Source organism: Strix aluco, chromosome 17, assembly GCF_031877795.1.
Source record: "Strix aluco isolate bStrAlu1 chromosome 17, bStrAlu1.hap1, whole genome shotgun sequence".
Classification (NCBI taxonomy): Eukaryota; Metazoa; Chordata; class Aves; order Strigiformes; family Strigidae; genus Strix; species Strix aluco.
Window position 1 is genome coordinate 13,764,146 of NC_133947.1, and position 24,806 is coordinate 13,788,951.

General features: G+C 40.6%; 1 protein-coding gene across 9 annotated transcripts in view; it reads right to left on the bottom strand.

The window, feature by feature from the left end:
* Window positions 1–24,806, bottom strand: part of PTPRT (protein tyrosine phosphatase receptor type T) — a 474,436-nt gene that overhangs the window by 36,783 nt on the left and 412,847 nt on the right. For 6 of the 9 annotated variants that reach the window (XR_012625516.1, XR_012625514.1, XR_012625515.1 and 3 more), the window contains 5 exons: window positions 24,146–24,294; window positions 17,771–17,848; window positions 17,525–17,572; window positions 8,160–8,347; window positions 2,170–2,257 (listed from right to left, as the gene is read on the bottom strand). Coding sequence is in view for 6 of the 9 variants with exons in the window: in XM_074843011.1 (XP_074699112.1) it covers window positions 2,170–2,257; window positions 8,160–8,347; window positions 17,525–17,572; window positions 17,771–17,848; window positions 24,146–24,294 (551 nt within the window). In the remaining 3 variants the exon portion in view is untranslated. The remainder of the gene's footprint in view (window positions 1–2,169; window positions 2,258–8,159; window positions 8,348–17,524; window positions 17,573–17,770; window positions 17,849–24,145; window positions 24,295–24,806) is intronic. The other 3 variants (XM_074843013.1, XM_074843012.1, XM_074843010.1) reach the window with 2 other exon arrangements.

Here is a 24,806-nt window from a genome sequence, read left to right on the forward strand (position 1 = left end):
CTTCTTGCTGTCTTTTAGAAGAGCTGTTGTCTCCTCAAACTCTTTGTTCTGATCCATGTTTGAAGTTAGGAAAACCCACTCAACTTTGTAATTAACCTTCAACTCTTCTGTATCCTTCCGCTGTTTCACTACCTTATTTTATCTATGCCTTTCCAACCTCTCTACCTCATTCTAAAATCTTTCCCAACAGTCCTCAAGCTTGAGCTTCTTTTCTGGTGTTTTATAATGTGCAGATACTTCCTTCTTAGCTTTGAATTACATTTTGCATTCCCTTCTTCAAGCACATCACCTCCTATCTGTATTACTACTGTATTTATATTTATAGCTAAAAGGCTAACATCACTCTTCGTTAGACAACAATTAATCTTTGTGAACGCCTTCCCTTTAGATAATACCCCATTTATCTTCCTTGATTTTGCTTCCTTAATTTCTTCTCACATTTCACTTTGAGTTCAACATTTTCTCTGTGACCACCTTCAACATAAATTAGAGGGTGGGTATTGCAGACAGACTTGTCTCTTTTCACCTCCACTTTTACATTATGTCAACTGCTTCCTCAAAATCACACGAAAAACAAAGAGTCTTTCACATTTCCTTCCTTATAGCATACTATGGCACTTCCATCTTCAATCCAGTGTGTAGTTGTTACAGCTGAACGATTCTTCTGTATTAGACTAATTTAAACTAAGCCAATAGTATAGAGAGGTAAATTGAACCTCTGTCTGGAGGGATCTCTCTTCACCACTAAGAACACTGGGGACTTACAGCGAGGCGGAGCTTTTAGGCAGCTGAAGTTAAGGGAGACAATTTTCACACTAACTGTAATACTCCAGGTACTACCACTTCCATTTTCCACATGGAGAAACAAAGACTGATGGAACTGGTGACCGGCTCACAACAAATGCAGAAAGACAGCAGCAGAAGTGGGATCAAATCAGGGCTCACAAACTTCTGATCTTCATTTCCAGATTTCTTAATCTTTACCACGGAGTCCCTGAACTGAGCTGTTTTATGCCATTTCCCCAAAACTGTTACATGAGTAATTTCTTTCAAGTCTTAAGAGAAAGAGAGTAGTTATGTATGAGATGATGTTTCTTTGAGGCTAAGGGTTTTTTTTTAATTCCTTAGTAAAGTCTGTTTGTTCTACAGGAAATACATATTTAACCTAAGAAAAAATATAGTATTAAATATATCACTCAGTGTGACTTAATTTTGCTCTTACAGTGTTCTATAGATTTATCAAGACATGAAAATCTATGGCACATTCACTTATATTGCTATTTCTTGTTCTGATGGTCTCAGGCTCGGCTTCTCCATTTGATGCTGCTCAGCAGCCCTTGAAAAGAATTACTTCTCACACCTCCTTTCCCCAGTCATTACAAGGTATAATGAAACACTGGGGTAAGCTGCCTGGAGAGCTCGTGGGAAGCTCAACTTTGGAGATTGTTAGGAAGAGGCTTCACAAATATCTGATAAAAATGACAGAGGTGAATCTAGTCCTGACTTGGAGAATAAAGCTGACCTAAATGGTTTTATGGAGACCTTCACTGCCCTGCAGTTCTGCAATGTATCAATATTCCTGTAACATCAACAGTAATTGGTTGTTGAAAGGAGTAGAACTAAAAGCTTTAGTGCATTTTCAGCTGCCTTATTGTATTTCTGAGGCAGAAGCTAAGCTTGTCCCACACATCAAACCAGCTCTCTGGGGACATGCAGTGACTGCTCCACTGGTTACTGACCACAAGGAAGGAGAGAATCTGATCTCTGATTCATACCTAAAAATCTGATATATCTGCATCTCTTTTTTTTCTGCTCCCATTCATGGCACTGAAAGCTCTGGGTTATGCAGTAAAAATGGACAGAAAATGGGCATCATCACCCACTGTGAACATCTGACAAAAGGATTTACCTCTCAAATTACAAACATTAAGCACAAAGCAAGGTAGATAGAAAATGTGTAAAAAACTGTGAAGTCCTACAATGACTTTATGTAAAACAATGAAAAAAACATAAAATAAATCATAGAAACATAGCTTGTACAAACAGACTGAACTACTGAACGCTCAGCGCTATAAACCAGCTTTTAGTAAGATTCTCAAACACACCCTTTTCCACAGAATGCATATAAAATCTTACAGAAAGCTCAGTTTAATGTGAATTTACACCTACAGGAGATTATGTTTCCATATCTGTTCTTATTGCGGTTTTCGTCTTCCTTGGCTGTATCCCAGGATGCTGTCTGGCCCTCGGGTAGAGCCTGCAAAATAAACAATAGTGGAGTGTTTATAAAAATCTGGCCAATGCCTTCAGGTGGATTAAGATGACTGAGCAGGGCAAAAATAAAGGTGCTGCATAATTCAGTAGTCAACCAAGAAAACAGCTGTTCTTGAGGAAAGGGCACATCCACTAATGCAAAAGCGGAGCTTGGTGCAGCCATTTGTATCTCTTGGCTTTTGCCAATGGAGAATCATTTTCCTCCTGCTACTTCAGATCTAAAAGGATCAGGGGAATTTGTTTCTGGCTGCACACTCACAGGTTAACCTCATTCCCCTGTAGAACAGGGTTTGTGGAGATTTCACGTACATATACTTCTAAGAAAACCGAGATGGTTGAAACATAGCGCTCAGTCTTGCATATTTAAGTTGAAAACAGATACAGTGGTTTCACCTATTTCTATATAATTAATAATTGGGTGATGCAACACAAATGACTAGCTGGTTTTCTCTGGGGAAAAATGAGAAAGCTCCAGGTTTGAGATCATGTATAAGGAAGAGAGGCAAAAGGAGGTAAAACATGCTCATGAAGCATGAAGAGTCATTTTCCTAAAATCTGCTCTTTTAAGTTGAGAAAGGATGGGATAAGGAAACTGGCAACACACAGTGCTACCCTACCCTACAGGGGAGCCCTACAACTATTCTGAACACACTCAAATGAGCCACTTTCCCCTTGAGACACATCCAGGAAGGATCTTCAAGGCAGAGCCAGGAAAATGGCAGTTGTTACGGGATCTGGCTGGCGGACGGTCCCTGGAAGATGGCCCGGCTGCCTGTAAGCAGGATGATCTCTCTCCCTGTCTCCGCACGGTTGGGGATGTCAGCACAGGCCGATCACAGCAGCAAGCACAAGCAGTGCTTTCTGCCTCAAGAGCAACAGCCCCGGCTCCCTGGGAATCGCCGGCATCACAACTGGACGGAAGGCCACGACCTGCAGACGGCTGCTGCTGTTTCGGCTGGGCCGAAAACACGGGTAAGGAGAACAGCTCCCGCTGAACTGACTATAGATCTGCCTCCTCCATGATCTGCTCCGTAACATGATCCTACATTACTAAAAACACAGCAGCATCGTAAACTGTATTATTTATGGTCCCTACAGACTTATGGGGGTTTTATACTGCAATCATTGTAGAATCGTATCTGCCTTAGCTAACAGCGGGTAGTTTAACACAGCTGTGCTAGAAAATGAATTTATATTCATCTTCACAAACCATCCAGGTCTATTACAGTGCCTGAATGCAATAGCAGAGAGACACAATTATTAGGATCTACAACACTGACATTACAATTAAACTTAATATGAGCAAACCCCTGGCAGACCAGATCGTTGTGAATTTCCCCCAAAGGGGTTCCAGGACAGAAAATGTCAGGCACTGCAGCACTGCCACGAGCATCGCTGACAAAAGACAGGGACAGTGAGCTCCTACTCAAAAGCCCAGGAGAAAGAGTAATAACTCTGTAATTGGTGAGGGCTTTGATCACACATATATTTCCTTTACAGACAGCTGTTTCCAAATAGAAGCTCATCTCCTGAGCAAAAAAACCGCAACCAACAAACCCACACACAACAAAAAAATCCACAAGTAAAGGACAAAAGGTGAGGAAGGTTCATTTTCATCTTCAAAGACTGAGGAAAAAGGTGTCTTATTTTTCCACTAATATCAAATTACAGCAGATTGACCAGAGAATGGCAACAGTCATTAGACATCTAATCATAGCCATCTGAAAAGAAAAAGAAAAAAAAAAGAAAGTCTTTTCTTATGACTTCCACGTGGGAGAAGCTATCTTGGCCAAAGAAAATACATTCAGGTCCAATAAATCCCTTTTCAACAAACCCTATCCTTTCATGCGATTTGAAGATGAAATTCTCTATTGAAATGGATGTTTTTATATTTGCCTGATATAGCCTCCAAAGATTTAAGAGTCCAGGATTTTTCATCTCATTCAATACCAAAGAAATCTCTGCTTTTCACAGAACTATCCATCTCTGAAGAGAGGAAGCACAGCTCTGGTTGGTGAGGAACACAAACTACCTTTGCACAGGTGTACCTTACACTCCTACTTTTATAGGCACCAGATGAACAAATTGGAGTAACTGCACGTACACGGGTGGTACAGCACAAATATTTTTATTGTGAGATCACTAAAAATGCACCATCAAGAACTGAAACCGCGTTAGAAATATAAAGGCAAAAATATCAATTATAATTTGGTTGCGTCCAGAAAAAGAGGAGCATACCTAATGTTTTCTTCCTTCAGTTTTTGTTTGTACAATAAGTATCTCTATAACAGCAAGAAGGGTTAATATTTCTGTTTCTCTCTGCATTATCAGAAATGGTAAATCAGGACAGATCACTGAGGCAATGGAATTTGATCCGCATGTCACAGGAAACACTTCCCCTTCTTTCCTTGATTTGTTAACAGCAAAATTTCAGTGTTCAGAAATCTGGACTTGATTTTTAGGCTTTTCTTACTTTTATACTTTTAGAGAATAATTTACACTGAAATATCTTTCCAGTAGTGGAATTTATGTTACAATGATGCTTTTTAAACTCAATTGATCTAATTTTTATCTGAAATTACAAGGATAGATCTCTAAAAGTCAGCTTCATCTCAATCAAGCCTTCTAAGCACCACAGCCCAAACATAACTAAATTGTTCACATTAAATTGAGGCTTATTGCAAGCCAATTTAAATTTCCAATGGATGCATTTAGTTAGTTCGCTGTTTGTTTTTAATTTAAATACGAAAACTTGAATCATTCATCTGCACTGATCTACCCCAATGCTGCAGTATTGCTGCCAAAGGCAACAACATCAATTAAAAGCCTTGCTGCTCATCTCAAAGCGTGACACAGAGTCCTGGCCCTCTCCCTGCAGTCACTATCTTCTCAACAGTGACGGCAAAACTGTTTCCACAACTCTGTTGTAACCCAGGGTCAAAAACTGCTTTGGCTAAAAAATATAACCTGAGAAGAAATATTTCAGCCAGTTCAGTTCCCCATTCTGGTTTGTAGCAAAGCCTTAGGCCAACATTGCCCACGGACAGCATCTACAGTAACACCCTGCTGCCAAACACTTTGCAATGTCACATCACAGCCTGGACCACAGGATCTATTCTTTTGACCACATAGAAGATGTGTAGCCAGACAGAAATGAAAGTGTTAAAACCCACAGATTACATCAATAAGCTGGAGAGTCTCAACACTACGATGCTTGAGGAAGGAGCCACAAAATCCAAAATAACTAAATGGTCTCACTAATGCAGCAGGCAAATGTGCTTTAGTGACATCCTAAATCATAACGGAAAATGAGTTTCGATACTTAAGCTTATTATCTCCGCAGCCAGTAATTGGTGTTCGCAGTAAGTCTGTGGGACTAGTCTTGCACAACAAATCGGGGCTGATGTGTTCTGAAAAAGGGACAGGTGACACTTAAACGTGTCCTGTTCACATGTTTACAGCTATGCCTAATCCCAGATAGTGCTATCTACACCCAGTGCCAGTGATACATTCTTCTCATGTGGTCTACATGCTTTATGGCTATACAGAAGCAGCAGCCAAAAAGGCCCAAGTCACACTTTGGTCTCAGGTGCAGCAGGCAGACCCAAATAACACACACGGCAAGTGCTGACAGATTCCCACGTTCACACACACAGAGTTATCATCCATTTCACACCAGCAGTGACACCACTTACACAATCACATCCTACTTTTCATCTCAGTGTGGAGTTACAGAAATATTTTTGTAGATGCCCTCGGTAAAACATGCTGCCTGTGCTCTAATGGTCTGTAGGTGAAGGTATACTTTAAACAAATATCAAATGTCATTTCCAGGTTATTCAGTGAAGATGAGACTGTACAGAGAAGAGAGATTGTCATGTGTGACTGATACGCTCTGTTCGAAGTGATTTTTCATGAGAGTAAAATTATTTGGTAACATGTCACTAAATAGGCTGTAATTTATGCTATCAATTTGCAAAGTAAGTAGAAAATGAGCTCCTTAGAAGAAAAAACATATTTGGAGGTGACACTGATATTAGTGTATGAAAACACATTTTAAAAGAGACATCAAATTCTCTTCCAAGATTTTATCAACCATCCTGCAAAACGTTTTGCAAAGCCAGTTTTGCAGCTTTGTGTTCCTCTAGATTCCAGCCTGAGACACCACTCTCAGCCAACTTAAACCTCCCACTTCCCGGGAGTTCTAACACTCCTTGACATCCTCCCTGCATTTGTGGTATTGCTGGTGGTGGCTGAAAGCTATCTGGAACCGAAGTGCTGCCTGTGTCCCATGCTCTAAAATCCAAATTTCACCACTGAAAGCGACTGCTCCTTCAGGCAATTACCTCTGATTGAAGGGTAGAACAGCGCATGTGATTCGAGAGCTTGTGGCATTCTCCAGGCTATTTCTTGTGAAGAAAGGAATTATGCAAATCTATATAATGTCATCATCATTATATACATATGTAGATAGCACTTTCTGGGAAAGGCAGAACTTGTGGAGCTGAAAGTTGCATTGACATTTTTCATGCTAATGTGCTATTTTGATAATTGCCAATGCCAGTGCCAGAAAATTACATATATGCCAGCACCTGTTTTCTTCTTGAACATCACGAACTAGGTCTCAGGGCAACTGTAATTGAGCTGAATGTAGTTCTGGGTACTATTCATGGAAATGGAGGCCAAGGGGGAGCTAAGCAAATCTCCTAAGAGAATTATTACCCTTTTTCAATATTAAACAGAGCTCTTTATATTGATAGTTTAATTAGCGTGCTTGATTGTGGGGCATGAGTGACTAGACCTGGTTAACATACAGTTACCAGAAACATTTATTATGACAGTCTTTGATGCCATCTGATTAAAAAAATACTCCCTGGTGACAACCAGGAAAAGATTGCCTCTCAATTACAGCAAAACCCAGAATCAATGATACAAATCCCATGGACTCTTACTTGCAGGGTGGAAAAGTGAGCTGTTTTCATTAAGTAACTTATTTTTCACAGCTGTTATGTTATTTTTAAGTAGTTTTAATGCCACTATGCATATTAATTGCTTATTGCTTTCCCACAAGCTTACTACATTCATTATAATTATCTCTTGCTAGAGCAAAGTCTCACATATGTTTGATGCTATTTCCCTCTTCTGTTCTCTCTGCTCTAAATGTATATTCCCCTTCTAACTCCTCCCCGATGTCATGTTTCTTCTTGTCATTTGGATTACATTCCTGGTCATTCCAGCTTGGGGGGGAAGAGGGCCGCTTTCATTTTTGCAGCTTAAGTCTTTGCTTCTCTCCTCACATGGAGTTGGAAGAGTAAATCAGTCGCACATATTCTGAGCCAGAGGTTTGAGCATACTGGAAAACTCCACCTTCATTTAAGATACACAAGATCTTTGCTTTTACAATTCTGCATTCAGGTCATTAAGCTGTGATTTAATTTGATCAATTGTTACAGAGGATCTGGAGCTCCCAAAAAGCTCAAATAAAACCCTTCCTTTCCTTAAAGCTTGGCTTGCACTATTGTCAACAAAAGCACATCAATAAATAAGGGACTATGGGATTCCAAGTCTTTCATTGAGTTCAGCACCTGTTAAATATTTATTGTCTGCTCTTTATGGGAGAGAGGGCACATGCTAACAGATGAGCACAATGTCATTACCTTACTGCTGTAGTAAACACCTTTTCTTTGGACTAGAGGGCCACCAAAGATTGCTAGGGCTCTAAAATCCTACCCTCATAAACAGAAATAAGATGGAGAAAGGAAAGGATTAAGAGGCTAAGGGAATTAAGGAAAAGCTCTTAAAAACAGTTATCCTCCCCTCCCAAGCACGTATTCCTCGCAAGTGCAACTTCTGTACTCATTCATGTGAGCAAAGGTTCCTCTCACCTCATACTCCTCTTTAAATCCATAGCCCTGTCCTCGCTTCATCTGGGTGATGTGCTGCAGCAGGTCGGCCACTCGGATGGCTGGCTGGAACTGCCCCCGGGGGTAGGACATTTCCACCGGCTCGCAGCTCCGGTACGGGTGGGTCTGGATAGTCAGGGTTGGCTGGGTCATCTCTCCATGGCTACTGTCTGTTTTAAAGACAGGGAGGCAAAACAAGCTTTCACCTATCTGGTATTTCCAGTCTCATTCCTGCTTTGTTTGGTTATTTGTTTCTCCACCACCCCACAGGTTGGTGCAGGCAAAAGAAAGTATAGAAATAAGTAGGAAACTCACACTTGCCTACAGCTGCCTAGAAACACCACATTACACTTGAGTATTTTTTGTGTCAAGGAGACAAACCCAAAGAGATAGGAACAGAATAAACAGCCAATCAGGCTAATGAGGATACAGCACATAGAGCGAAGTAGCACATTTTGTAAGGGTGAGCTCTGCATAACAACTCCAACTGAATTACATACCTTTCTTCACAAACCTGCAAACACGACTGAAAGATACACACAGATGAGCAAGATACTGAAGCGGGATTTGGGGTGTACAGTAAGAGATAACTGAAAGGGGACCAAGTTAATAGCAAACAAATTATTAGCATTTCAAATAAGTCACACAGGATGTTAGAGGCAAATTAAACTGCTCTGCCAGCTCAGGTCTAAAATTTATATGTCAATTACAAAGATCTAATATTATCAGAAATAATAAACCAGCATATAGTTATCATGCATGCAGAAACTTAAATTTCAGATATGTAAATTTTCTTTTTGAAAGAAATGGATTAAAAAAATTCTCTATCACTATGCAGATGGAATTGCAACCTCTTACATCCCCAGCAAAACTCTATATACACAACTAAATATTCCTGGTGAACTAATAGAAAAGAACTTAAATAACCAAACAATTGACTGTCACAATATTTATTTTTAACAACAGAAACTAAGATTAAATAAAAAATTCAGTTTCTTATCTGCCAGGGTTGACGCATTTTAAATAGTTGTCCAAATAAACCATTGGTTTTTCCTTGATTACAGGCATCTGAGATGCTTGGGTTCTTTCGCGCATACAGGCCTTAACATTCTGCATCAATTCTTTCCGGTCTTATTCAAACCCAAAATAGTAAACAGAAAATGTATCTCCCTCAGATTGTTCATAAAAAACCCTTTAAGACTGCATACACAAGGCTTGTTTCTTGCAGAAAGCTTACTGACAAAGAGCCTAAACACTCTCCCTTGTCAGCAATACTACAGTCACATTTTTGAATGGATAAAGAATAAATAAATCAAATTGCAATTTCAGGGTGATTTTTGTGAGGCAGACATATGTCCCAAATGCTACTCTAGACATTGCTATCCTTGAGAAATCGCCCTGGAGTTTTGATCAGGATCTCTGCTGTGTCCCTCATGGCAAAGGTGGGTAGGAGCAGAGAGATGCCTTCTCAGCAGCTGGCAAAACAACATGACAAAACACAACAAACAATGCTTTAGCTGGTTTACTGTTATATTAGGGGGAAGATATCAAGACAGGCATATGCTCTGTTTTGAAGCTGCAGGACTATGAAGGAGAAAGGAATGCCAGCAGTGGACACTGCTGCAGGGCAAGTTGATCTCCACTGTGAGATAAAGAAGTCTGATGGCTGAATTATCAGAGATGCCGAACACATCATGCTTCTTCTGAAATAAATTAGCACAAAGTGATCATCTGCTCTGAAGATTAGGCTACTGAATTTAAGGATTTCTGAATCCCAGGTTCTCATAAATACAGTCACATTCCCAGGACACCTGAAGATTTACAGAGCTATGGCTCTAGCGAAGCAACCCTCACATACAAAATGTGAATAAATTTGGGATTTAAGGAAGAGTAACATCCAAAGCATTTGTATAATCATCCCTAATGCTCCGACTAATGACAGTGTGAGAACTCTGAACAGAGGGAATTTCAAGGCTTATTAATTCCCCTAGTTGGATTCGCTTTCCCAGTGCATCTTTCCTCGCCTATTCCCTATTAACCTCCTGTAATGGAGAGGAGAAGATTTTTATCGCGGACCATTTCCGACAGACGTACTATGCTTAATTTTCCATCATTAGGTTTAATACAAACCCAATTTCACAATTGGCTTCTCTGAGGAACCTGCAAGTAATGCCACATTTTTATCAGCCCCAATTAAAAAACATTACAATATCCCTATTCAAGAGGGAGTCTTAAAACTAATGTGTGGTTCTAGTGCTAATACAGTAAGGGCACATGCAGAGCATAGGCTACTTGTAAAATGTAGCTCAAATCAGTCAGCTCCTTTGCAGGCAATTATTAATGTCTCTCTTCATCAGATCCTTTAATTCTGGTGTGCTTGGCTCTCTTCACAGAGAGAAGTATCATAGGGAGAGGTGAAAGCCAGGAAAATGGTGCCCCCTCCTTTCCAGTATAACTTCCCTCCGAGTAGGCACCCGGCTCTGGAACTTGAAGCTGCTCAGCAGCAAAGAGGGATCTGACTCTGGCCTTTGAGTTTATAGTGACAACTGTGCTCCTGGTCTCTGGTCAGACAGATAAAAGATGGTACAAAACTCACGGATTGTAGTAGTAGCTCTTGCAGCATGGTCCGTGGCATCACACCATTTGGGTGCCTCTCACGGAGCCAAGTGTTTCTAATTAAAAAAGTGTCACACTATCTGCGTCATCCTACTCTCAACCCTATGACACACAGAACTGAAACTAGGCACAAGATCACCTCCTCTGGATGTCCATGACAAACACATCTTGAATGGCCTCTGCACCACCTGAAAGAAAACCCAAGCCCAACAATTGCACCAGCTCAGGACGGCTGTCGGTTATTCCCACCAGCATTTTATCTGAGCCAAGGCAAGAGTGGAGGGGCTTTTATGGAGACAAATTGCTACGTAGGAGGCGAGCCTAGCATTCTTATGTTCTGCTAATAAAGCCTGATGCAAGAAACATATTGTTCCTTCTCTGTCTAATCACACCACGAGCATGAACCTAAGCATGGTTAATGAGGCGCTCACGCAAGGCACGACACCTTCTCTCAAGATGTGCTGTTCGCAGCAATTTTGTGAACAATTCAAAATGCAGGTTGAAAGGGAGGTAGCAGCAAACTGATCTCTCACTAGGACAATCAACTAAAAGGGTCTTTGGAGGGCTTGCAAACAGACTTTGCTTTTCCTGCAGGTTGCAGCTATAAACCACATCTCATTCCTTTTGGCACCATTATTACTGGAAAAGACAACAAAAATACCAGTCCCTCAGCAAAGTCAGACTTCTGCTTTAATTGTTGCACTAAAGGCAAGTCACAGCAATCTTTCCCAGTCCCTTCTCTCTGTCCCCTTCTCACAAACATGCCCCATTCCCTTGCAAATGAGGATGAGTTTGTAGGACAAATTGGCCAAGACTTTCACTAAAGTTTCAGCACTGCCTCTAAAGCATGTGTGCCTTTTATGAGTTTTCAGTGAGAACAGCAAATCAAGAAAATAGATTTTTTTTTTTGGAAAGATGCTTGAAATTATTCACTCTAATACTCAGAAACTACTAAACATACAGAATCGTGCAGCAGGTTTTTTTGGATTATATTTCGCATGCACATCTTATTTCTAGTCATATGTCCTCATTTTGTTGATCGGAACACACACCATCATATTTCATTGCACACCACAGATGGAATACAGTTCCAAGAAATAATCCAAATGAAAACATTTCAAGAGATGGTGATTCTATTCTGACCCCAAAAATTGTGGCAACGGTTAATTACCCTTGCTGTCTAAACATTTCTTAATTGCAATTTGACTTTGCTTAGCTTTGACTTGCAGGCACTGAATCTTATTATATCTTCTGTGAGATTAAAGAGCCCTCTGAGCATTTGAAATCTTGACCCATGCAGGCACTGATCAAATCACTTCTTCAGTTTCTCTTTGATAAAGTAAATCAATTGAGAGCTTCTGAAGTCTCATTAGGGCAGGCTCTTCAGGGCTCCAGTTTCTTCCTAGAACCATTTCCAATTTTCCACAGTTCTCTCTGTGCAGCTGTAAATAAAACAGGTATTCTGCATGTTGCTGGAAACATGCTGTTTGTAAGAGGATCATTTCTAATACTAGCAGCTGCAATAGCAAAATATGTTGTCATCTTGTTTGTTAACCCTTTTTAGCGCAATACACTTGCTCCCCACACTAAGATGTTGTTGCCAACGCAGATATTTTGATTTCTGGAAGCTGGCACTTTCATTATCAGCCTCAGAATTCGCAGAATACCCTGAAATTTTGTGTAAGACGTTGAATCAATGATTCATTGGCTCTCACATAACTGTCCTGATTGGGAAACTCTTCAGACATCTCAGCATATCTGTTTAGGGTGTAACTGCAGATAATCAAATTTAATGATGTTGATGCCACTTTTAATATTCATAAACTCTCCCTGCTTATGAAACGGTGCTTCTTGTGACTCTCTTCTTTGCTGGAGAAATAACCATGAACTTGCTGAAATAAACTCTGAGGTCTGACTCTGTCAAGCGAAACATAACAGAGTCCAGTGTGCAGAGAAAAGCTGAAGCAGAGGCCAGCTAGGAGACATCTTTCCCCTAACCCGGAGGGTGAGATATTATTGCCTGCCTGCTGCTACACCACCTTGTATTATATACTTCTGTTGCTACCCAGACAAGTAAAATAAGTATGTCTCCCTCCACAGAAAAACTGATAAACTCCTCCACAGATGTCACGGATAAGATGAAGAGCAGCTGAGAAATTAGATTCCCAGCCTGGAAGTGGCTCTGTATGATCAGGTCCCTGTGCAATGTCCCAGTAAGCCTGGTGGGAGGGGACCTGCTCATCCAGAGCAGCTTTGAGGGATTGAGTCTTTAGATCCTTTTATAGATGTCATCTTGTTTCATACAGAGTTTTGTTAGCCTGAGAGATAGATATCTGGACACAGAGTATGATGTTGCCTTCTGACCAGAAAACCAGACTATGCCTCAAACAACTAAAAGCAATGCTGCACTGATGTGTCATCTTGTGTATGAGAAGTTTCTTTCAAAATGTTTGCTTTAATATCCACAAATTCCTTCTGTGTCTGAAATGACAGGCCTATCATCTCTGCTTATAGTTTTATTCTCTTAGCCTTGGCAAGTGTGTAAGATGATAAGGCATCCTTTGCACAAAATAAATTATATTTTGAGTGGTGTTTGTGATGGATTTAATTACACACATATCCAATCTCTCTACACTAGAGTAAGGGTTGTCAATTATTTGACATCTTCCAAGGATGACTACAGCATGGCTAATATCTCTTCCCCTTACACTAGGGATATGGTGCGAGCTGGTGAAATTAATTTGCTTTTTTTATGTGCATCAAAGCTTTACTATATGATAAATAACCAGTTATAATATGCTATATACAATATAAAAAGTGGTATGGCAAACCAAAGTCAAAATATCATTTGTCTAATGATATCACCTAAGCTATAAAAAGGCATGTTCCTTAACAAAAAGCCTTTTGACATCAGGTTTGACAGAGAGTGGAGGATGCAACTTTCATTTCAAAGGCTATGAAGAAGCTACATGTGCATTAAAAAAGAAAAGAAAATGCTGGAGAAAGTAATTTTCTCTAGATTCTGAAGAGATTTTTAAGAATTGCTTGGTAAACACCTTGTACAAGTGTATTCTAATCTTATAAAAACTGTTGCATACATTTGTTTTCATCAGTTAGCATAGAAGAAAATCCCCTTAGAGATGTAAGGAAGATGCTTTGGTGAGCTGGGCTAAGCCTTGAGACTATTTGGTACGTGCATAACAGTGTAGCTCTTCGAATGCGTGGACTTCAAGTCAAATCTCTCTTTGCCTCCTCGGTGAAAGAGGCTGTCACAGATCTACCAGCCTTACAGAGCAATTCATTAGTTACAGCTGAAAAACTACTGGTAACTTCAAAACAGCACACAAAACTAGAAGCTGCTAAAGACTGGAGCTTTCCAAGCCACCTGATCATCTGCAGGCAGAAAGAAGTGCAAGAGAAATTCAGTTCAAGAGCCTACAAGGGTATGCATCTCCGTTGCTCGCCCTGCTACAGGCCAACATTAGCACAGCACACCGGTGTGAAAGCCTCTCCCACAGCTCCTTAGAGGCTGACATGGCCTGGAAGGCTACAGATACAACTGAACAGATCAAGTCACTAATTTTTCAAGTTTCCATTGCATAAAAATAACTCATCTCACAATTTAAAAAGCCAGTAATGGTAAGACTCGCTAATGCAGCAACATCATCTTAGTACTTTTTTAGTTCTTCAAACATTAGATTGTGGATGTACCCACAGCAGATGAGGCATAGGCAAAAGCCCATCCAACTACAGAAGAGTGAAATTCAGGTTAAATTTCTACTTCTTTCTAAGCACAAGACAGTTTTTGTGTGAGATTTCATGACAGAGAGCTTTCTCTGCTTGTTCTGCCCATCTGTAAGGAACTAAAAGGCACTACAGTCCTCATCCTCTCTGGAGAGCAGCGACTCTTGTTAGGATCCTCTTGAGCAGCTGAAATGAGAACAAGGGCAAACGTCCTTACATACTGCCGGGAGATGTTAATGGCTGCAAGGGAAGGACACGCTGGCTCCCCTGAAGAGACTGCCCTGATGGCCCCTGCTGAACAGCTTTGAGAGCTACTGGCCATGCACATTTTCTCCAGAACCAACCTCTAAGGTTGTACTGCCCCTCTTCAGGTTTTGCAGTACTGGTACAACATGGGTCTACTGAAGTATTAAAAATAGGGAAATCTACCTCCTTTATTTGTTAGTATTACATATTTACTTTCCCTGTGAAGATACTTGCACAAAACATTTAAATTGAGTTGTCTACAACTGGAAGAGAAAATTAAGGAACTAAAAACATGCATTACATAAAACAGTCTTAATCAAGCATGGGATAGGGTAGAGGCAAAACCAAAATCCCCTATATCTTACTATGAACAAATCACGTCACAGCCAAGCCTAAGGAGCCATCCACTATTGCAGATACGGAACATTTATTAGCAGAAGGTGCAACAGATGGGAACAAATAGCACTGAACTGCAGGTAGTGCCCAAAGACAGATATTGGTATTGGGATGACTGATGACCTTTTAAAGATCTCTTTTTCTTTCCCAGGAATGAATATTAATAAACGTCAAAAATTAAACTTATTTTGCTCATACAGAAACATCCAACGTCTGGTGAATCCGACAAGCCAGAACGTCAAGGTTTTAATTTGTCTTCAACTCACAAGATAGAAATTTCTTCAATGCCAAGGGCTGCTTCACAGCACCTGTGGCTGTTAAATAAAGATGGAACTGATGCATGTGTGTGTGTGACCAGTCTGTGTAAATCATGTCTTAGAAGTGCTCTGTGCTTAAATTTGTGTGTGTAAAACAGGGATATTAATCCCTACTCAGATACAGAGGTTAGTAAGTTTGAAAGAGTTTTGAATACATAAGCACAAGACCGGTTTAATTCCTATTTCCTCTTTTTCCTCTAAAATCTGGGATTTTGGAAGTTTTGGGGGCTTTTTTGGCTTTTACTTTCCCAGGAGAACGACAGATTCAATCTGCTTATTGCTTCTTGAGCTTCAGATTACGAAGTGTGCGGTTCACATGGTAATTCTCACTATCAGGACAGAGGTGGGAAAACAGCTCCCTCAAATGAGGGTCCAGTTTTCACAGATGCTCAGTACCAGACTGAGAGCAGTCTGACATCTTCCAGTAAACTATAGGTCTGGGCCCTGTTTCTAAAGTATAGCCAGAAGATAAATCTACTTCTAGACTTTTCTATCGACAATACCGAGTCTCTGGGAAACAAGAACAAACCTTCTGGAAAAAGGACTCCTTTCCTTCCCTACCTTGTTAAAAAAGATAGCAGGACAAATATGTGTATTCTGGCAGTCCCTCCAAGCCTCTGTGCCCTGGTTGTTAGTCTGTAAGCCAAGGCACTTAAGCGATCAGTTGTAATTTCTTCCTGGTCTAACTGTGGGCATTCAACGTGCTCAGAGTAATGTTTAAAGCAGCCATGGTAGATTCCTGTGCCTGGAAGTGAACATTTACTGTGGATAATCCAAAATGACAGGTCTGATAAATACCACTGGTTAGATTCTGATCAACCACACATCATCTTTCTGATTCATAGCGGAGGAATTGCCTTCTTCAAATTCCACATGCAGGCAGCATCCTCCAGGGAGAGCCTGAAGTTGTAGGCTGTTATTACTCACTTTCAAGGGAACACCTCCAGTAAGTTTCTGGATAACTTCTTTTATCAGCTAACAGTTTCTGCCGATTTTGCTGTCTCTGTTAACTTCCTGTAAAAATGTATTATTTTTAAAAATCCAAAAGCTAAGAGCGGCACACTGGATGCTTTATTTATCATCTGAACAAGAAAAGTTGATTTTCAGAGATGCTGAACACTAACACCTCCCTCTAAAGTTACCAGCAGCCACCAAACAGCCTCTGCCTCTCAGAACCTGCCTTTCTGTTCTCCTCTCAAATCTACACCAGACTGCTTGAATACTTAGCATTTAACTCTCAGCATACACAGAATGAAGTGGGGCCACTTGCCCAAACCCAGCCTCTAATTTCTCCAAATAATCTTTATACTTGCAACTGAGTCCAAAACTGTAGGCTCCCACCTGCTTCGTACACGCAAATCCTCACCTAAATTTGCAAGTCATGAGGCAGTTTGGAGCTGAGCCTCACTCACAGGACAAGGGGTAATGGTTTTAAACTAGAAGGGTGTAGATTCAGACTAGATATAAGGAAGAAATTTTTTATGATGAGGGTGGTGAGGCACTGGGACAGGTTGCCCAGAGAAGCTGTGGCTGCCCCCTCCCTGGAAGGGTTCAAGGCCAGGTTGGACGGGGCTTTGGGCAACCTGGGCTAGTGGAAGGTGTCCCTGCCCGTGGCAGGGGGTTGGAACTGGATGAGCTTTAAGGTCCCTTCCAACCCAAACCATTCTATGATCCTATCCAGCTGCACAGGCACAACCACCTATGTGAGTTAAAACTAAGCCAAAGGCAAGGCGGCATGTGAGAATTTGGCACACAATGTCAAATTCCATTCACAGAAAAAAACAATGAATACTTGATAGAACCCCTAAACCTTAATTTTTGAACTGTTCTTACCTTTTTTTAAAAAAATACATCAATTAATAGCAACAATAAAGCATGAGTAAAACAAAAGGCTTTCTAATTAACCCAGCACATGACCACAGGATTAATTATGATTTTGGAGCCCAGCCACTTAACAGTGCTCTCTCCAAGTTATCTTCAAGACACAATGAGTGTGTTTGCTCTCCAGTGAAGTGCAGTATGCCATACCTGTCTTCTTACCTAACAGCGTGGTCGATGGAACAGTGTCTGATGATACTTTGAGATGGAATTCCGTTCACCCACACGACACGGATCAATGGAAATCAACAGAAGATCAATAGGAAAAAAAGTTACAAAAAATGAAAACAAGGTTAGCTGTATCTCACACTCAGAAGATTCAGTCTATAGGTCATATTGGGAAACGTACAAAAGCAAAGAAAATTTAGAAATGAAAGAAAAGTCTGGCACTAGTACCTGAGTAGTAGGAATTCAACAAAGATTTGCTCTGAAGGGTTTTGCTTTGGACAGAAAATGAACAAGGAGAGGGTGATGCTAGGTAGGAAAGACATAAGGAAAAGACTTTAGACATATATTAAGAGAGAGAAAGAGAACAGGGAGAATGTTCCTCAAAGAACTCAGTAATATGGGATATATAAGGCTTATCAAAATGAATTATATTTTTCATCTCGACATGCATATTACATTTATTACATTGTCATCATGATGGATTTTCTTTAATATAAGCACTCCAGACCCCAAATATAGTATTATAGTTATTGTAAATCAATATGTTCTTACACAGGATACACATATGGGACTATATTCTAGATATCCTTTTTTTAACAAAAGGTACAAACTTGTGGTTTTGTCTCTAGGAGAAAGAACCTTAAAAACAACCCCCAAAATACAAACTACAGAGACTCAAATGCAGTATTAACAGTAAAATAAGCCTGCTCAAACAATGTACACTAGTACCACAAAAATACACAGGTAGGGTAGTAATATTTTTGTTAAAACAATACAAGATAACAAGGGACTTGTTCTTCAACCCAGGACTGTTCATAGCAAATCCTGTAATCCTTTCCCCTATGAGATGTGTTCTTGCAGCAGGACAAGCATCCCTGCTTTCTCCCATTAAAACGTTAGCTTTCTCTGGACAAGAATCCAGAAATTATTTCCATATTAATCAAATATTTATGGAAAGGAGGTAGGGATCAACATCTTCACAGTAGACTCTTTTCTTGATAGTAAATTTATGAGGCTGGTTTATATCTGCAATACAGTACATTCTTACGGTAATCCATCATTTCTGAAGGCATATTCTTTTGTTATCATTCTGCATTCACTCTTAGAGTTACAGGCATTTATTTACCTCCTCCTCAACATGTTGGGAAACAAGCTAATGCAAATCTCAGTACATCAGAAAGATGACAATAGATAACACAGGAAAAACTATTCCATAATCCAATAGAAGTAGATAAAACTCAGTATACATCAAAGTAATTTCAGAAGCAATTTTTTGTATCTCTAGAGCAAACACCACTTAAAAATTTCAAGTTATTCTATGGGGTGAATGAAAGAAGAAGTCACTAGTCTAGGGAGTTTCACAAAGTCAGCAGAATTACTTCCCAAGCAGTTTATAATCATCTAGTAAATGAACTCGCTTTCATTCTACATTCTCCTGCCATATTTTCAGACTTACACCACTTGAAAACACATTAAAATAATCAAATTTCTCAAAGCTTAGTCTGCTGGAGTTCTGCCCCAGCTGCCTTCAAGCCATAAAGCATCTCTCCTCTGGGGCCTCTTACACTTTTTCCCCTGTGTTTGTCAGCCTCAATCAGATCCTCCTCTTATTGTGCTTAGAACATGGTCACTTTTGCAGATACATAAAATAAGGTCTAAAAAGAGTAATTGTTTGCCCAGGGTCACTGAGCAAGTCAAAAGTCAGGGCCTGGAGCAGGACTCAGATTTTCTGAAATTGGGGAGTATACAAGAACTCATTGGGCCATACAGCCTTTCCAGGAATTGCTAACGATAAATTACTTAGGCAGCTGAAGATATATACCTCACTTCAGTGAGTTTGATTGAAAACGTTACCAATTGAGGTTTATTAAATGAACTGTATTTGTGAGACAGGGAGGTGATTTCTAGATTCAGAAGAAAAAGGGAGGTAAAAAAACCCTACCAAAAAATAGTTTCCCAAAACTTCGGAAAGCTCGTTCCCAAAATCAGTCAGGTAGTGGCTTGTATCATGAGAGATGTTTACACAGTGCTGCTTCCTAACCAGAGGTTCTTACAAGCACTAGTTTCACAGGAAACACTTCCAGAGAGGATTTCACATCAGGGTAGAGATTAAGACTTCATCAAAAATTCTCTTTGTACTCCCTAGAGAGGCGTGTGGGGCCACACAGATCCCTCTAGTCATGCAGAATGGTGGAGGCTTCTTCCTATTCTGAAAATGATTCTCATTTTTTATAAGATTTTCTGAACTAGCAAACCCCACCAAAATCCCAAACCAGCACGAAAACCTGTAAAAGGGATTTTGATATCTTTTCCTTTTATGCCTTTGATGAATTGTGGCTCTGTTTTTTATTTTTAAATTCATTTTAGAATTTTTCACTAAAGAAAACATCTCACAGTCCTGATCCTACAAGTCCTTGGACTGCATTTAGCAGATAACCTAACTAAGAGTGAAAATTATCTATGGGGTAGGGAAAAGACCAGATCTTGATGTTGTGACTTGCAGCAAATCTAAACACCTTTGCATTTCATTCATCACAAAAACATGCAGGATATGGAAAGGTGTAAATTTAGATGTTTCTTGGTTAAAAGCAATCTTTAATACCCTGAGTGCCACTTACCTACATCTTCCTCTTACCTCCTTGTTCTCGCTAGTAAAGGCATTAACTTGGTAACTGTTAAGTAGTGCCCACTAATGCAAAACTCAGTTCCCTACAACTTCCAAAATGCTGTCTTCAAACTGTGCTTCTGGCTGTAACATTAAAGCCACCTACCTAACCTGGATCAGTCTCACTCCTGAAGGTTGTCTGGAAAGCAGACTCCTCCCAAACTGAGATGTCATAAAAACTAAGCACACCCTAATAAATCAGTCTCTAGGAAAACTGTCATGCTGGTGAGATGGCATTCTCCTGGACAAGCCCAATCCATGGTGTTTTAGCCCTGCAAAGCCAGAAGAGCAGTTCCTTTGTGCAGGACATACCATTATGGACAGGGTGCTGGGCCATCTTGCCTAGACCTGCATTTGCTGAGAAATGCTGGACCATATGATCCTTAAGGTCCCCTCCAACCTGGTACTCTCTGATTCTATGATCATTAGTGCATCACTGCTGAAATGATATACTACTGCTTCTCCCATCACACGGATGGGCTGCCAAATCGTGCACAATTTATGTGCAATAACAATGCCTTGCACACCCTTTCTGATCAGTGCCCAGATACCACCTTGTCTCCAATCTGTCACATCTTGTTTCACGATAACCCTGCACAGAGTCAATGCCTACATGTGACTGTGCTGTGTCACTCGGAGGAAAAGACCACTGCTTCCCAAACACTCCTGCAAACTGAAGAGCAGGCTCAAACACTGCAAGTACCATCATCTACCTTTAATGGATTTAGGATATATTTTTATTTTTTAGGAAGCAAGATATTTGAGAAAATGAACAACTGTGATGAGCCTGCTTCACCTCCACATAATCCCTGGGTAGAACCAGACAAACTGGAATAGCCATGGACTAATCTGTCTTTCAGCAAACACCTAATCTGATTCCATATGGTGTCAGAGACAGAGGCTGAGTCCACAAAATCTCTTCAGTTTAAACTCCAATATGTACCAGTGAGAATTCTGCCTGAATAACGACTAACATTGTAGAACAGAAAGAGGGATGAGGGGCTTTGCTTGGGGCCAGGAAAGATAAATGCCCATTTCTCTTCCACTTTTCAGCAAGACTCGAGGTCTCCCTGTTCCAGATACAGATCTTCCAGAATGTAATTACATTTGATAATGGACACTTCTGCCAAATGACAAAATTCAAAACTACAAATGTCCAACAGGACTGTGTGCTCCTGAGCACTGCACTGGCCTTGACAAAGGACTCTGTTGTACCCAAACAACAATGACTTTATGGATGATGCCATTTGCATGGGTTTATACTGAAAATACAAGCATTTTCCCCTAAAGCACTGAGAGAGAGTAGGTGACGAAATCTGCATTTTTACCAACAGCAGAGACAGGAGGATGGTAACTCTTAGTGGTGAAAGAACCACTGTTACTACACAGCAGATTTTATTAAGAGTTGCCTGTACCAGTGGTCAGGCCTGTGTCTCCTCAGAAAAGGAAGGGCTGATAAGCAGAAAGACAGTTGCTCATCTGTGATGTCTTTCATGATGCACAGCACCAGGCAGCACCCTTTACAGTTGCTGGACCTGTCAGGTGGGAGCTCCTTGTGGGGTGACAGTGCTGGAGGCAGTAAACGGGGAGGCTATAGCAGGGGGGCAGCCAGGGGTCACCCAAGAATGGCAAAAGTCCTCCTGCAGCAGGAGCAAACCAGTGGCCAAGCTGGAAGGACTATGGGAAAAAAAAAAAAAGCTTCTATAGGGACTTACTGAATTTGTTCTGTCTGAAAAGTCATTAAAATTATTGAGACAGGAAGGAAAAACTGGAGGGAAGGACACATGCCCTGCAAGGACACTGTTATCTGGAGATAAACTTGTTTGCAAGTCGTTCAATAATTGTGAGGTATCCCACTCAACCAGCTGTCTTGTTCTATTTTATTGCTTTTGTGAGCTAACAAGGTGATCTTGGGATTGAAAACGCTTAGCTTCTCTTGGTGGACTTTCTTCAAAAAAGAGAGGGGTATTTCCATGTCACTGCTACAGGCAACTTGAGCTCCCATAATTGAGGTCAAGATGGAGAGGATGGCTACCTATCATGAGGTATCTGCAAATGTTATTCACTGTTGGGAGGCAAAAGGACAATTTAAGAAGGAATTTGACTGCTGCTTAAGACAGACAGCTGATTTCAAAACCTAGGATGGATAACCCCCTGTAAAACTCTGTTAGTTAACAGGAGGGTTAAGAAGTAATCCTATTATGTTATTCCAAAGTTAGAGTAAGCCTGTATAGAAACCCTCAAGCATTAAACTCTATTAAGGCAATTTTTTTTAAAAGAAAGTCTTTTACTCATAAAATTCCTGCATCAGCATGTGTACACTACTTCACAGAAGAGAACTTACCTCCAACACCTCAGCATCCTGGGCTTGGCAGTAAAAAAGTTGGAGAAATCATGAAGGCTTACTGGTAATTGTTTCTCATGGGTATAAAGAGGAAAAAAAGAAAAGAATTGACCCATGACTTCACTCAGGCTGTGTTATAGAGGGAGGTAGTGATAAAATCTGCAGTGATGTCAGACAAGCAAAGGACTAACTGATTAAAAAAAAAAAGAAAACCTGGAGGGATGCTTTTTTACAAAATTAGATACAACATATTTTCTATAGTTGCCATTTCAAGTAAATGACTCAGCTATTTTAATTAGTCTCTCAAAATACCAAGGGGAAAAAAAAATGAGGTCACATTTCAAGCTCATCTCTTATTTTCTGGTTGGAAAAAAAGCCCCGAACTTTTAAAAATCCGTATTCTGAAGAAAGTGTTAAAAACTTCATTTTCCCCACACATTTTAAACAAGCTACCTTGCTGTTTCTAGGATGCCTGTTACAATGCTGTCCTCTGCTATCCCATCTTTCAAAGATATGAACCACTGACAACTCCTGCTGTCTCTTTAGTAGATATAGCTACTCAGCACCTGAGAAAATTAGATCTTGACTCAAGTCAATTTAAAATCAGAGAGATGTGTTCACTGCTAGCCTTGATGGTCCCAAACACCTATTTATCCATCTCACAGGTAGGTTACGCAGAGTGGCAGCAGCAACACATGCAGATGGAATTTGACATGACCCATAGGTAGAGGGAAAAGAAGAATTCACTGAGCCTGTCCCAATCAATCCGAGATTACAAAGAAAGGTTTCAACGATAAAACACATTTTGTACTGTAAGCACTTCCATGTTAGTAATTAGGGGAAAAAACACTTCACTAAAGATGTTTTAAGAAAGACTTGTGTTTCAGACCTGTTCCCTATTCAAACTAGCAGGCTAAGTGTCAAAAGAAGAGTGACATTCCCATAGTGTCTAAGTTAAAATTTATTTAATACGAAAAAGTTTACAAATCCACCATGCAATCCACCATGCACTCAAACTGGATGTAGTGAGGCTGAAGTATGACTTTGTGCTGCTTTACTCACAAAACTCTTCCAGCTACATAAATCTGAGTGGTTTACAAGTATTAACTAAGATTAATTTTACTGAACCCATGTGAAGAATTAACCAAGGACACAGACAAAAGAAGAAACACTGTCTTTCATACCAGTTCTCTAACCCATGCTTTCTTTCATAACAATTTCATACAGAAAATGGTGTTTCATCCTACAAGTCAGCTAAGTGATTTCATTCAACTCTTCTACTCACAAAGGAAAAAATATTTCTGAAGAACAAATAAACATGTGCCTTTTGACTGTCTGATGTAGTTATTAGAACAGACTTTAAAAATTATTCTCAGTAGATTTAGAGTCAGAAGGAATGCTCTCCACCTATCTGACAGTTAAAATAGGGGCAGTGTCGGAGACATTTCAGACAACTGATTTCTATCAAGCTTTTGCAATGATCTCTATCACTGTAATTCCTAGCTCCTCAATATTGTGCCCATAGGAATAGGTCCTTTTAAGAACCTAGAGCTCTCCAAGGGGGACATATCCATTGCAAGCAAGTTAAACTTACTGAATCCATTAACATCTTGGCAGCTGGAAGAAAAAGCTTCTTCATTGTGAACAGCACTGAGTTTGGTAGAGGTCTTGTCGGAAGTAGCCACGGGACCCATCTCCCTCTGTGTGCTGGTCTGAGTCTCCTTCTGCTTCTTGGCTAGCTTCCTTTAGGGTGTTTTGAAGAGGGGAGAAATTAAGGTCAGTTTTCCCTCATTAAAAACAAAGCAATGACAAAATATTTTGAAAACCACGCTTATCCCACTTGGTCAGACATGCAGGGCATGTGGCAAGCCGCATGAGAGGAAACCCCACAACTTTTTAATATAACTGTTGTGGAGCAACAATAAATATAGTGATACCAGTCTTTGAGCTTAGCCGTCCCTCCCGGTAACTTATCTTGCACAAACCTGCATCACCCCAGCAGTAGGAGTGCTACGTCATCCTTGAAGAGGGTGGCATAGGCAAAGCCCCTCGAGCGGGTGTCAACCACCCCAGGAAGAGCAGAGGGCAGGGGTGAGGGCGGCAATCGGAACCGCTCACTAGGCGGCAAACGGGACGTCTGGATCCATCCCACGGGGGCACCTGCACCGGGGAGCTCCTCTGGGTGCTTCGGTGGAGAGTGCGACCTGGCTCTGTGCGACCTGAGAGCTGGAGCAGGACTTCTGCCCTGTCTCCAC